Source organism: Acanthopagrus latus, chromosome 15 (assembly GCF_904848185.1).
Source record: "Acanthopagrus latus isolate v.2019 chromosome 15, fAcaLat1.1, whole genome shotgun sequence".
NCBI classification, from domain to species: Eukaryota; Metazoa; Chordata; class Actinopteri; order Spariformes; family Sparidae; genus Acanthopagrus; species Acanthopagrus latus.
Window position 1 is genome coordinate 24,011,222 of NC_051053.1, and position 12,739 is coordinate 24,023,960.

The 12,739-nt window shown below is 41.2% G+C and overlaps 1 protein-coding gene across 8 annotated transcripts in view; it reads left to right on the forward strand.

Moving 5' to 3' along the window:
• The window catches only part of LOC119033544 (WD repeat containing planar cell polarity effector), a 71,295-nt gene that overhangs the window by 47,577 nt on the left and 10,979 nt on the right, over window positions 1-12,739 (forward strand). For 7 of the 8 annotated variants that reach the window (XM_037123825.1, XM_037123820.1, XM_037123821.1 and 4 more), the window contains 4 exons: window positions 2,055-2,243; window positions 2,697-2,820; window positions 4,401-4,464; window positions 12,054-12,153. In XM_037123825.1, coding sequence (XP_036979720.1) covers window positions 2,055-2,243; window positions 2,697-2,820; window positions 4,401-4,464; window positions 12,054-12,153 — 477 coding nt within the window. The remainder of the gene's footprint in view (window positions 1-2,054; window positions 2,244-2,696; window positions 2,821-4,400; window positions 4,465-12,053; window positions 12,154-12,739) is intronic. The other variant, XR_005079274.1, reaches the window with a different exon arrangement.

A 12,739-nucleotide genomic window follows, 5' to 3' on the forward strand; every position in this document is an offset into this window, starting at 1 on the left:
GGCCTGCACCGGTATAGACTGTGGAAGGGCAGACCAGGGAATGTGCTGCACAACACGCAGAGAAAATTGTCTTTTACTTGTGGTCGGGATGGGAATTTATGAAATATTGTTGGCGATTATAGAAGAGTTACGTAACTGTTACATACTAAAATAGAAAGTGATTGAAAGCCCAAGCCGATGAATCTTTATACTTGTGTTTTTGGTTACAAATTAAAGCAGAAAATATTTACTCTGCAGCCGAAGAGGTAATATATAACACGCTGCATAAGCTGGTGCTGACTTATTTGTAGGCAGACCTCATTCATAAAGTTCTTTTATGAAGTCGAGTCTATCCAAGGCATGATTTCAGCTTCAGCCGACTATTTTTAATTGACTAGTTTTGCAGCTATTAGAAATTATTAAAATTATTTATTTTCAAAGGAGCCTGATCGCCCAAAATTAAAACTAACTGTGATTTACTGAATGATTGTTCCACAATATTACAGTTTTAAATGCCAGTTCTTTTATATTTTTGAAGACTTTAATACTCTGTCAGTAGTTTTGTCCCTGAAATCTCCTTGTGATGAGAACAAATTCTCTGTTTCTGTTTGCTCCGGCTCACACTCGCTGTTGTTTTGTGTCTCATTACACAGACGCTGGTCAAATACGTTAGCGTATACAGGTGTGGGAGACTTGTCCTTGCCACCACAATGATCCATTGTCTCTGCGCAGAGTTAGCTCAGAGCTGACGTTAACGCCCAGCTCAGGGACCCCTACACTCACAGTCACACACACAAACACAAGAACGTAGACACACACAAACTGCAGCACGCTCAGCTGATGTATTAGCCACATTAGCCCACTCTTTAGGGGATTTGGGGGCTTGCTAATTGCCAGCTTGTCATTTTAATTGCCTGTACACCACACACACACACACACACACACACACACACACACACACACACACACACACACACACATGCAGACGAACACACACACACAACTTCTTCAATTAATTAAACAGGAGTCAGTGGTGACTTTGCCCGCTTGCAGCCTGGCCCACTGACAGTACTGCTGTCAGTGATCATCCACACTGTCCAGAACTGTGAGTTAGCTAATGTCAGCGTTTTGTACGGCACAAGTTTGAACTCGCTCGTTATCGTACTTGTTTGGTGCTTTAGCTTCCACTCCTCCAGTCAGCCTTTCCCAAAATAAACCAGTGATTATTTCGGCTGTGGCACCGTCGTGATCCTCTAACAATAGGCAATGATCACCCCCTGGCATTCAACACCTGACCTTCCCGTATATGTACTAAAGTAGTGCACAAAAAAACAACTCATGCCTCTTTGCCCTTTCACACACATAATGAGACACCTCTACTAACGGGAAGGGTACAAAACGTTGCCCTTCCATTATTCAGCGAGTCTTACACACACACACACACACAAACAAAGGCATAATCAATCACCTCCGGTCATTCCTCTCATCTTCTCAACAGACATCTCAGATCTCAGGTGAAGATCTAACACACGAACACATTCACAGAATATGTTTGAATAAAATGTAGAGAAATGATCTAAACATAACTGAGGAAACTGTACTTTTTGGCACATTGAGACCATTATGCTCTAATTTTATAAATATACATCAAATATTAAGCCCAAAACACATTAATTAGATCATTTTTGTTGATGTTTGAAATGTAAACTCATACTAACGGAGTCAAGTGAAATAAAAATAACATAAAATGAAAATCTTCTGAAATAATTTTACATTTTTGTTGACAGTGTTGGTATACATTTTTAATCTCATAATACAGCCATAACACATAACTCATGCATTTCTTTTTGTTGATGGTAGACACGTCTGAATTTATCTGGTTCTGCTGTAAATTGATTTTGGTCTACAAAAAGTCATTGTTTCGTTTATTTGAATATGAACATTTCACCAAAGAATACAGTGTGAAAGGTACAAGAATCAGTGGGATCCTGGTGCATGACGTTTTTTTAATCCTCGCTCTACTTTATCTCATCAAATAATAAAGTAAAACCAAGCTCTGTCTCCATGTGACACAGGGGCTCTGACTGGAGGCCAGATGGGTCCAGGTGAGCTGCTGCAGCAGCGGCTGCGGTGTGGGCAGGTCAGAGAGGCGCTGGGCGTCCTGGAGGCCATGGACTGGAGCATCATGGGAGACGAGTGCTACCGAGGCCTGAGTTCGATCACCAACCACCTGCTGAGGCTGGAGCTGAATGCAGAGAGAGAGGGTGGGTCACTGGGACATTTTACTTATTTATTTACATCTTATTTATTATATTTTACAGATATTTCTGTACACTTGGAATAATCTCATTGGAGAAGTCCGATCCAGAGAATGGCTGTTTTGTTTTCAGCTTGAAATGTTGTGATGTTAGCTTAGCAGTCCTGAATGTTTTGTTTATTGTGCTTTGATTTTTATTAACATTTCAGTTCCTGTTATATCTTTTGCTGTTAATCAGCACTCGGTGAATTAGAATTTATTTTTCTGGATGTGCTCCGTCTCTGAGAATTGCGACGAAGCAAGGGATTTAACCAGCTTCATTATCTTCAGAAATAAAAAGGTTTTTTTTGTGCTTTGATGTGAACACACATCTACTAAAACCTCATGAATGCTATTGTTATTTATTTTATCATGTGTGTGTGTGTGTGTGTGTGTGTGTGTGTTTCTATTCTGTCTGTAGCCCAACTAGAAGCAGCACTGGGTGTGTTTTATGCCCCACCTGCCCCTCTCTCTGATATGGTGATACTTGAGTACAGGGAGCCAATCAGCAAGTATGCCCGCCGCTTTTTTCACCACCTCCTCAGGTAACGCCACCCACTCTGTCCTGTTGCCATGGTCCTTATTCGATCTTCTTTTGCATAACTCCACAGACTTTAGAGGTTATTTTGAAATGCAATAGGTTACAGTTAGTATTTGCCCCTTTAAAATGTAACTATTGTAATTGCTTCATCAAAGTAATGTAATTTATGACGTTACTTTTCCAACAAATCTTTTTCACAGGGCAACAAAGCTGAATAAAACATAACATTGAAGCCTTGTGAATGAACAAAATATATGTCCTGAACAAACAAATATCGATCAATTCAAGGTTCAATGAGAGCTCCCACAAAACTTGGCCATTTCTTAGCAACTGAGGACGTAAAGCAGCTGCAGAGTCCAAACCACGCCTCCTCCATAACACGCCCACTTACACACGATATACGGTGGCTGAGGACAGAAAGTAGAAAGTAAAAATGCTCTTAAAGCTAGTTTGAGCTTTTTACCCAAACTGATTCAGGTGTAACACTTCTATAATCACCAACATCTTGATTAGTTACTGTAATTTTTTTCTCAGTAACTGAAGCAGATTTAAATCTGTCAACATTTATTTTGTAATTCAATCACATGGAAGAAGTTAAGACTGTAACATTGTCCTCGGGTGGGGTCAAAGGTCAAAGACAGCCATATTTAGAGCTCTCTTGCTGATAAATGCATTTAAATACACACATGTTCCTTCATCAAGCTACAGACGTGTAATTAAATATAAATCACTATTTTTGAAACATTAGCAGAACATTTTATTTGATCAGCGCGGGGTGTAAAATCAGAGGAAGAAATACTGTCCAAAAAACGTCTTTCAGAAAACGACATCCATTGAAGATACAATTTAATGCTGCCTATTTATCGCTCACTATTGCTATTTTGAATATTCCAAAAAGAAAATAGCTTTTGAATATCCTCACGCACGCTCTGATGCAGCTTTGAGTCATTCATAAGGCAAAGCACCTCACGTGCACCTGTTTAGACTGTTGTTTCATTTTCCCTTCTGCCATGAGAGCCTTTTGAAATGCCTGTTTGACTGAAATAGACCCTGTTGTTCCCACACACTGCTGCTTACTGCTCTCCATCCTGCAATTACCTCCCGCTTCCTCTCTCTCTCTTTCTTTCTGCTCCTGTGTAGCAGAGCTGGAGCGTTGTTTGGCATCCCTCCTCCTCTCCTCTCTTATCACCTACCTGCATTCTTTTTCTCTCCATCGACATCAAATGAAGGAAGCCCCCCACACCTCCTCTCTCTGCGTGTGTTTGTTTGTTTCATGTTGGCTCTAGACAGGGAAAGTTGAGGTGTTTTGTACTGGGAGATACAGCGCTCTCTCTCCCAGCTTTAATTCTGGATAATAGGAAGAGGACCCGCTACTCTCAGTTCAATTATTGACAGTTTTGAATGCAGAGGTTTGTGTGGATCGAGGTGTGTGTGTCTGTGTGCAGACTAAAGGAAGAAAGAAATGTGTACCGCTGACCTATCCATCTATCCATTTTCAACCAAAGTATGTGTTTTAAGTTTGATGATTGTTTTTTGTTTTTTATCAGGATGTTGCTCTTTAACTGACTCCACTTCTCTCTGCAGACACCAGCGCTTTGAAAAGGCCTTCCTCCTCGCTGTAGATTTAGAAGACAGAGATTTATTCATGGTGAGTTGGAAGAAAATTTCATTAAAGTTGCCGTCTTCAAAAAATGTGACACTTTGACAAAAAGGTTGCAGACATTTTGGTAGAAATGCATCAGTGTGGGATCTTTTTAAGTCACTCCATCTGAGGATTTTGTGAGCTTATATAATGAAAGAAAAAGGTGCCACTCAAAATGTACTCAAATTACAAAAACATTAATTTTAAGTGTTGCAAAATTATATCATCAGATATAACACAAACTGTCATCGCAGGTCATAAAAAGTCTTGAAAATTAGTTAACACAGTTTCATCAGAAAAGGCCTCAGAAAGCTTTAAAGGTCTCGTCTCTTCCCTGTTGTCAACAATAATGGCAGAAATAGTAGCTGTAGACTAAAAGTAGGATTGTTTTGCTTTGTGGTGAGGTGAGTGGATCCTGTTGGGTCAGAGTAGATGATTGTGACATAAAGAAATTACATAACTGCGCTTTAAAATTCAATTTAGCTAGTTATAATGTCTTGGTGCAAGCTATTCTTCATAGAGCACCTTTAAAAACTGAGTTAACAATGTTCTGTTCGCTTCATTTTCAACCAAAATGCAGAGCAAGAGACAGAATACAGCCAGTTTCCTTTCACTGTTTGTACTAGACCTCCTGTCAGGCACTTCCGCCCACTGACTTGCTATTGGCTAACTTACTTTTTACAGCAACTGACACAGCAAGTCTTAGTTAAGTCTGCTAGCTCAGGTGAGGGAAACAACAAAGCAGCACACAAAGTCCTGACTTCAGGTATGTAAGGGAGGGTAAACATTGAAACTCCTTTGTTTGGCTGGGCGATATATAGCACTTTCAGCACTTAATCGATGCTACGACTGTTCAAAATCAAATCTCCCAACATATTTGACCAAATATCTCGATAACAGCAATTAAGGGATGACTGTTGGTACTTTCAAGATATCAACAAAATAAGATTTTTGAGGAATTATCATCCTTCATGGTTATAATGAGAATCAAGGCAATGAAACAAGTAGAACAGACTGAAACTGTACTTTTATCAAACAGTATTTAGTGTTCATTTTAGCATTAGTGGAGAGAGTGACTGAAGAAACACAACAGGAAATGTATACAGCAGTAAGACTTTACAGCCTATTTTAATTGTTCACTCACTGTACCCCATACATACGTGTGTGTGTGTGTGTGTGTGTGTGTGTGTGTGTGTGTGTCAGAGAGCAGGTGTGATCTCAGTATGGGCCCCTATCTTTTCACAACCTCCATGGCCTCGGCTCGGCCTTCTTCTCTCCCCTCATCTTCCCTCTAACTCGCTCTTTCTTCCACTCCACGCTGAAATGCTCTTCTATGTGTTTGACCCCCTTTTTCATGGGGCCCCCTTTGCTCCATGCTTCACCAACACCCTAGACATTAATACAGACCCCCATACACACACATACACACACATACACACACGCACACACACTACTCTTGCTCCCTCAATCACACTGATAGCACTGGTTCCAATTACCTCCCCACTAAGTAGTGCTGCTGGGAAGCCGAATTGAAAAGGTGGAGTCGAGCCTGTGGACCTTGAAAGAGCGCAAAGGAAGGGAGGGGGGGACGGAGAGGTGAGGAGGGGGGAGGTGAGGAGGAGGGTGTAGATGGAAAGCTATATGACCGAGGCGAGGAAAGAAATGGAAAGGGTGAGAGAGAGGAAGGAGAGAAGGTCTTGTTCTGTCACTTTGGAGAAACGGAAGACGAGCACAAAGGAAAAGGTGGATGGAATCGTGTGTGCGAATAATTTTTCTGCGTTGGGTTTGAACTGAACTTTTGTGGGTGGAGTCAACCACATCAGGACGATTCAGTCTGGGTCAAACAAGCCTGAGCTGTCAACAGATGTTTCAGTTACAGCAGTGTTGTCAAAAAATGTCTGTCTGAATTTCTATCTTTTTTGTCTTATCGATACAGCGGTACCTGCTGTAGTTATATGCTCTTCTCTCTGACAGCAAGTTACTCCTCCAGATTTTAATTAATTAGATGCTGTTATTTTAACAGAAAGTACTCAAACTTTGTTGTATTGATCTTTTTAATACATATTATGCCCTCAGCATTTGGTCAAATTTCCCCCACTGTACAAACATGGTATCGCACGTCGATATTTTTGAAGGTATTTTATAGAAATTCCACTATCAGCCTTTCAAAGGGTCTTAATATTTTCTTTTCAAATTGTTTTGCATCTTCTTGAGACTGAGAACATGCCGGACGAGCGACATGGAGCCATTTCATGTTTATTATCAGTGTTTTTTAACTTTTTAAAACAAATCCCCATCCGTTTCAGTTGTTTTTGTGAATGCTGCAACACTGTTTTGCTGCGATGTTCTGGAAATGTTTTTTGGACTTCAAAAGAGAAGATAATAACCACAGTTATCAGTTAATTCTCACTTACAAGAGCAATTTCAAGCACTTTTCTTTTTTTTTTTGCCCCAGTGACCAAGAGAGCAGCAGCTCATCATCTGTGGAGAGCGACGGAGAGAAAGAGGACGTTGACATTTCACCTCTTGCTCTGCCCTTTGCTTTAATTAGGTTGTGTTGTTACTTTAACCTGCTGGTCGGCTGATTGAGTTGAGGTTGAGGGGGTTAATGAGGGCAACCCCCAGCTTCACCAAACTCTTTTTAACTTCCAGACTTGCCCCAAGAACTCGATAACGCACCATCGACCTGATAAAATGCTCTCATTTAAACACACACACATAGATAACGTGCACGACTCACCTCTCCTGGAAATACCCAGCATGATATACCCCCACCCTTTATCACCAGACCCCCACCCCTTCAAGCCCCATTGTTTCCTATCTAACAATAGAGGCCCTCCAAGCCTTTTTTTTCCAACCTTTTGTTAGAATGAAACACTTTAGTGTCGGGCTAAATTGAGGGGGAGGAGGAATTGCTGGTAGGGGGGTGTTTTGGCGAAGGCGGAGGTGGAGGTTGCAGGGGGTGTATGTAGAGGTAGTTGCAGGGGGTTACTCAGTCGTTTGCATTTTTTTTTTTTTTTCATAATTGGCGCTGCTCTGTAGCTCCCTAATTAGCCTTTGATAATGAGTTGATAATGTAACCAATTAGGTCATTCGTCAGCCAAGTCAAGCAGACGACAAGTTTGTTTTTTTTTTCTCCACCTCCCTGCCCATTTTTCTTTTTCTTCTTCTTCGTGGGTCTTTGGCTCTTGATGTAGCTCGTTAATTAAATCAAATTGTGTGATAGCCGAATCTGATGCCGACTCTTTTGTTCCCCAATGAGAGCTTGTACTGTTTCTTGTTAGATATTCTAGTAGTAAGGCAAGCTGTGTCTGTTGGGTTCACTCCCTACCTACCTCCCTTATCTGACGCCGGGCATGGCAGCGCTGGAGGAGGAGGAGGTATCGCACGTCTTTCGGCAATCAGCTCATTGTGGTCGCTCAGATGAGCAATTAGCGTTATTAAAACGTTAAGTCCTTAACACGTATCCGATAGAAGTGTTAGTCAGACACAATGCTCCTGGATAACAGGTGTGCTAGGAAACAAGTGTGTGTGTGTGTGTAGGTTCAGCAAATGTCCAGGGATTATGTTAACTGTTTAATGTTGAATGAATATGTACTTTAATTGTTTCATGCTTGTGCCCACGTGGATCCACGTCCAGTTTTCTAGACAATTTTTGATTCAACTGAATGATTTTAGCAAAGAAGAACTCCTTGAATCACTTTATTACCAAAATAACATATCTGCTTTGATTCTCCTGGACTAATAGTTCTGGATTAAAATACAGATGATGCCACATTTGCCTGAGATATTTTCCAAATAAGTCATCATAAATCATGAGTATACTTAATTATACATAAATGTGTGTAACCTCATTTCCCTATTGTTTTTTGAATCTCTGGTAATAATTTTCCAGGCAGAATTAGACGTATTTGATTAGATTTAGTGTCAAAAACTCCTTCTGAAATTTGACTTGTGTGCCAGACAACAAAAACCAAGTCTACAACATACTGTATTTCACATCAGATATTATGAATAAGTCTCTTTAGCCATCAGTGTTTTGTCCTCTCAGGAACATTGAGACCTGACTACAAGCAAAACTCTGAGACTGAGGAACAAACAAGTCTGGATGAGTGTAAATCTAATTTTCGATTGCAGGAGCTGATTTTCTTCCATCAAACACGGTGATAGTATAACCACAAACTGTGTCAGACATTTAAGGCAGACTGGAATATGTTGCTGTTGCTGTCGAGACTATTCTTATTAACTCTCTACAACAAATGCAACAGGTTGTTTCCCGTCCTCTCTGCGATGTTGACAGGAATTTACATAAATATTAAAATCCACAAATAATCATAAAACTTCCAGACATACGCAAGAATTCTCCCTAAAAAAATAAAAACATTCTCAGCCATCGCATCTACACATGATGGTCATAAACCCCAAAGGTCAAACTCTGAGTCAGTGTGCTGCAGTTTGAGCTTCTATCTCTCAGTAAAAACGCCTTAAAGAAAGTACAAATCCACGCTGAACGCTCACATATGTTCTCCCCATCGATCCTGTTTGACAGTAACCAACAGACTGCAAACATGCGGACATAAGCCCGTCTATTAATGTGTTGTAAGCGCTGCTGTGTGCCAGTTAACCTAATCCCTCATTTATTTGGAGGTAACCCAAATATCAGTCAATATCGGGCTCTTAGTGTCCACCACCTACTCCCCCCCGCCCCCCCCCCTCGCCTCTGCTCTACTCCCCAAAACTGGCCCACTAAAACGCCCCTCTTTATCAGGCGCTGCAACCCCTAAAGCTCTTATATAAATAAGATTAGTGTCGCGTTTGAGCGTCGGGGAATAAGAGGTGTAATATCTGATGGTTTTATATGCAGTATTATTGTTATCCCTTCTTAGTCGGGCTGATACTCCTCTCCCTCTCTCCCTCTCTTAGTTCTCAGTTTGTGTCTCTCCCTCTCTCATTTCATTCGTTTATTCTTTCTCTGGGTCCCTCTCTCCAGATTCAGACAGTATTATGAGGAGCTAAGCTGGAATAAAGCGCCCCGGCATCAAATGTTCATATTGTTCTCTTCTGTCTGTCATACAATCTCTCTCTCCCCGCTGCTCGCTCGCTCTTTCTCTCTCACATGAAAAACCCTTGTTGTGAATTTTCGCCTTCCTCACTTCTTTTATGTCTTGTTCATCATCTCGCTGCTCTTTCTTCTCCCTCGCTCACACACACACCTCACTGTCATTTCAGCCTGTTCTCCTCCTCGCCTGTTTTAATCTTCCGCTGCTCTGTTTGTTATCAATTAGGAAGCCTCACTCATATCTAATTGAGGGGCCATGTCCTCGTTTACAGCGGCTGAATTAGCCACCTCAGTCCTGGGAGCCGATTTAGCTTCTTTTGAGGCCATTTTGTTGTCGGCCATTTTCACATTTCCTCCTAACTCGTCGCCACAGAGGGCAGGCACCACACTATAATTACCCAATCTGTTCCCATTCATACTCTTCAATTTCAGCACCTCTCTCTCATTCTCTTTTACTCCCCCTCTCTCCCTGCCTCAATCCCTCTCTGCTCCCCACCTCTTTTGGAAACCAGCACCCCCCCTCTTTTTCTTTTTTTTTTTTTTTCACTCTCGGGGTACAAAAGCTGGGTTACAATATGGGGGTATTAGAGCCGGGTGCAGGCTCAGCTGGGGGCTGGCTTTAGCCAGCTGAGGGTTATCCATGGCGAGCCCTGAGTCACGGCACTGATGTCCTGTGATGTCGCTGAGGCGGAAGACTTTTCTTAACACGCTGTACCCTTTGATGGGCCCTCGGGCCCTGCTCTCAGCCTGAGGAAACCCTGCAACCCTGGGTCGCCCCTCGTTGGGTGCCAGGATGAGGGTGTGATTTACTTTCTGTTCAATCAATTTAAAAGGTTGAGTGTTGCAGCCTTTTTTTTTTTCAGCTTATTTTTCGAATTGTTCTTATTACGGCATTTGATTTGGATTCTGGGTAACAAGAGCGCAACTCTTCTTGCATGTTTTATATGTTTTTAATGGTTTGCTGTGCTTCAGTATGTGTAGTGTTTATTCTTACAAGTCAAAGTTAAAGAGAAAATTCACAGCGGTTCAAAATAAAGTCATCAAAGCTATCCGTTATTTAAAAAAATATATATTTTAGAAATGTGCCAGGGCAGCTGCCTTCTCAAGGGAACCAAAAGAGAGAGAAATGAGAGAAAAATGATGTATGAACAAAAAGACAGTTACTCAGACGTCTATACAGGAAAGAGACTCAGGACTCTTTGTGCAGAGTAAAAACATTCATAGAGGAGATATATTTCTATTTTCAACAGTATGTTTGTTGTGTTCCTTCAGACTGTTTCCACTCCAGGCCACTCATTCACACTGGGCACTGACCAGCTCATTTCCAGCCTTACTGCTGGTTATTGACAGGCTTCACTGGATTTTTGATTTCCTTTACAGCTGTTTGACCAAACTTTTCCCCCTTTATATCCTTCTTCCTCCCTGTACTCCCTCCTCAGCTAGCAGCTGTCTTTTTAAAAAATGATTGTAATCACCATTGAAACTCTTTTCTGCACAGAGGTTTGACCTCTTTTGTTTCCCAGACTGAGAAACATGTAATTTATTGATGGTCATTGATGCTTTTTAGATCTTCTTTTGAGCACATGTCCTGAATTTTAACTCTGAATCAATTGTTGTCACATGCTGTAAATTTTCATATCAGGATACAGTCTGTTCAAACGAAACCAATTTTACTTCATAAAACAGTATCAGTCACAGTAACGTAGACTGATTTAAAGATGATATAACTCCTGGAGCTCCTACTGAAAACCGAATTAGAATTAGCTCAGTATGGAGTTCATGTCCCTCACAAGACAATTTAGATTCAAATCTAAAAACGATTTGGATTCGAATTGAATTGAATCTAATTATTAAGACTACATTTTGAGAATTCATTTCTGTTACTCATGTATTTAAACAGATGAACTGACCTCAGCCTCGCTCGTAGCCTGCAAGCACCTTTAAAACAGGATCAGCTGTCTGATGCAGTGTGGTTGTTAATGAATAGTATGGCAGCCTTGAGCTTTAAATCAGCCACCCTCAGACATCATTTAGCAATATTATCTCTCTTTATGGCCCTGCAAGACTCAAACAGGGAGATACAGAGGATACACGCTGTTTCCAATATTGTCGCGGGCTGATACAGTAATGTGCTCGGCTGGATATGTTTCTCCATAAAGACAGAATACCAGCGTTTCTGAAAGGTGAACAGTCCCTCGCCTCCTCTCCCACTTTTGAAATGTGACAGATAACATCCTCCCTAGTTCAAAACCAGGGAGACGAGGGTGTGTGTATGAGGGGAGGGGGCTGATTTCAAAGTTTTTGGAGGAACCGGCATTTCATCCAACCGGTGCTCTTTCTGATGTTTCGCTTCAAACGGCTCATTTTTTTTTTTCCCTGTCATTTCATCTGTTTCTTCCTTCTCCCGCCAAAACACCGCCCCCCCCCCACCCACCCCTCAAAAAAAAAAAAAAAAAAAAAACCCTATTGTCATCGGAGCCTAGATTCATTTTAGATTAACGTTCACGTTTCTTTCTTTCTTGCATTACCTTCAAAGGACCTCCATTATGTTGCCAGCGATAAGGGCGAGGTGGTGCTCGCAGATGTGGCCAAGAGGAAAGCTAATGAAATCGAGGCCCAGGCCGTCGCAGGCAGCGGTAAGAAAAATAATCATAATGTCTAACCAAAAAGACACCAAATGTGAACCGTTATTTCCCCGCACATCTGAAATGAGAGGTGGTCTCATGATAACCTCAGTAACTCACCCACTCCGACACACTTTTCTGACATCTAACACCGGGTATTTTCTCAGGCTCTCACCTTCGTTTAACAGCACAAAGGAGAATTTAATCAGATCATGTTGGGTAGAGTAATATTCATGTACTCACACAACCTGTTTTTTAAAGACAAAATCATCCAACTTAATGATTAAACATGAGATACTGAATAAAGTTTGTATCAGGCGTTTGTAAAATGTTATGGAAAGCATGAAACGGCAACATCATTACACAAAATCTATTTGTCTTTGTCAAGAATAGTGGATATGAATCATTCTAGATATAGATTTTTTCCACCCAAACTGAGTAAAAGGTGTTGCGATATAAAGTGCAAAACAAAGTCTTTGATATCAGACTAATTAAATAAATTACACTGATGTTTTTTGGAGTAACCAGCAAAGGGAGGAAAACCAGCGAAGGCCCTTTTTTTTTTTTGTCGTTACTTCAGGCTGTGCTGCTGCCCTTT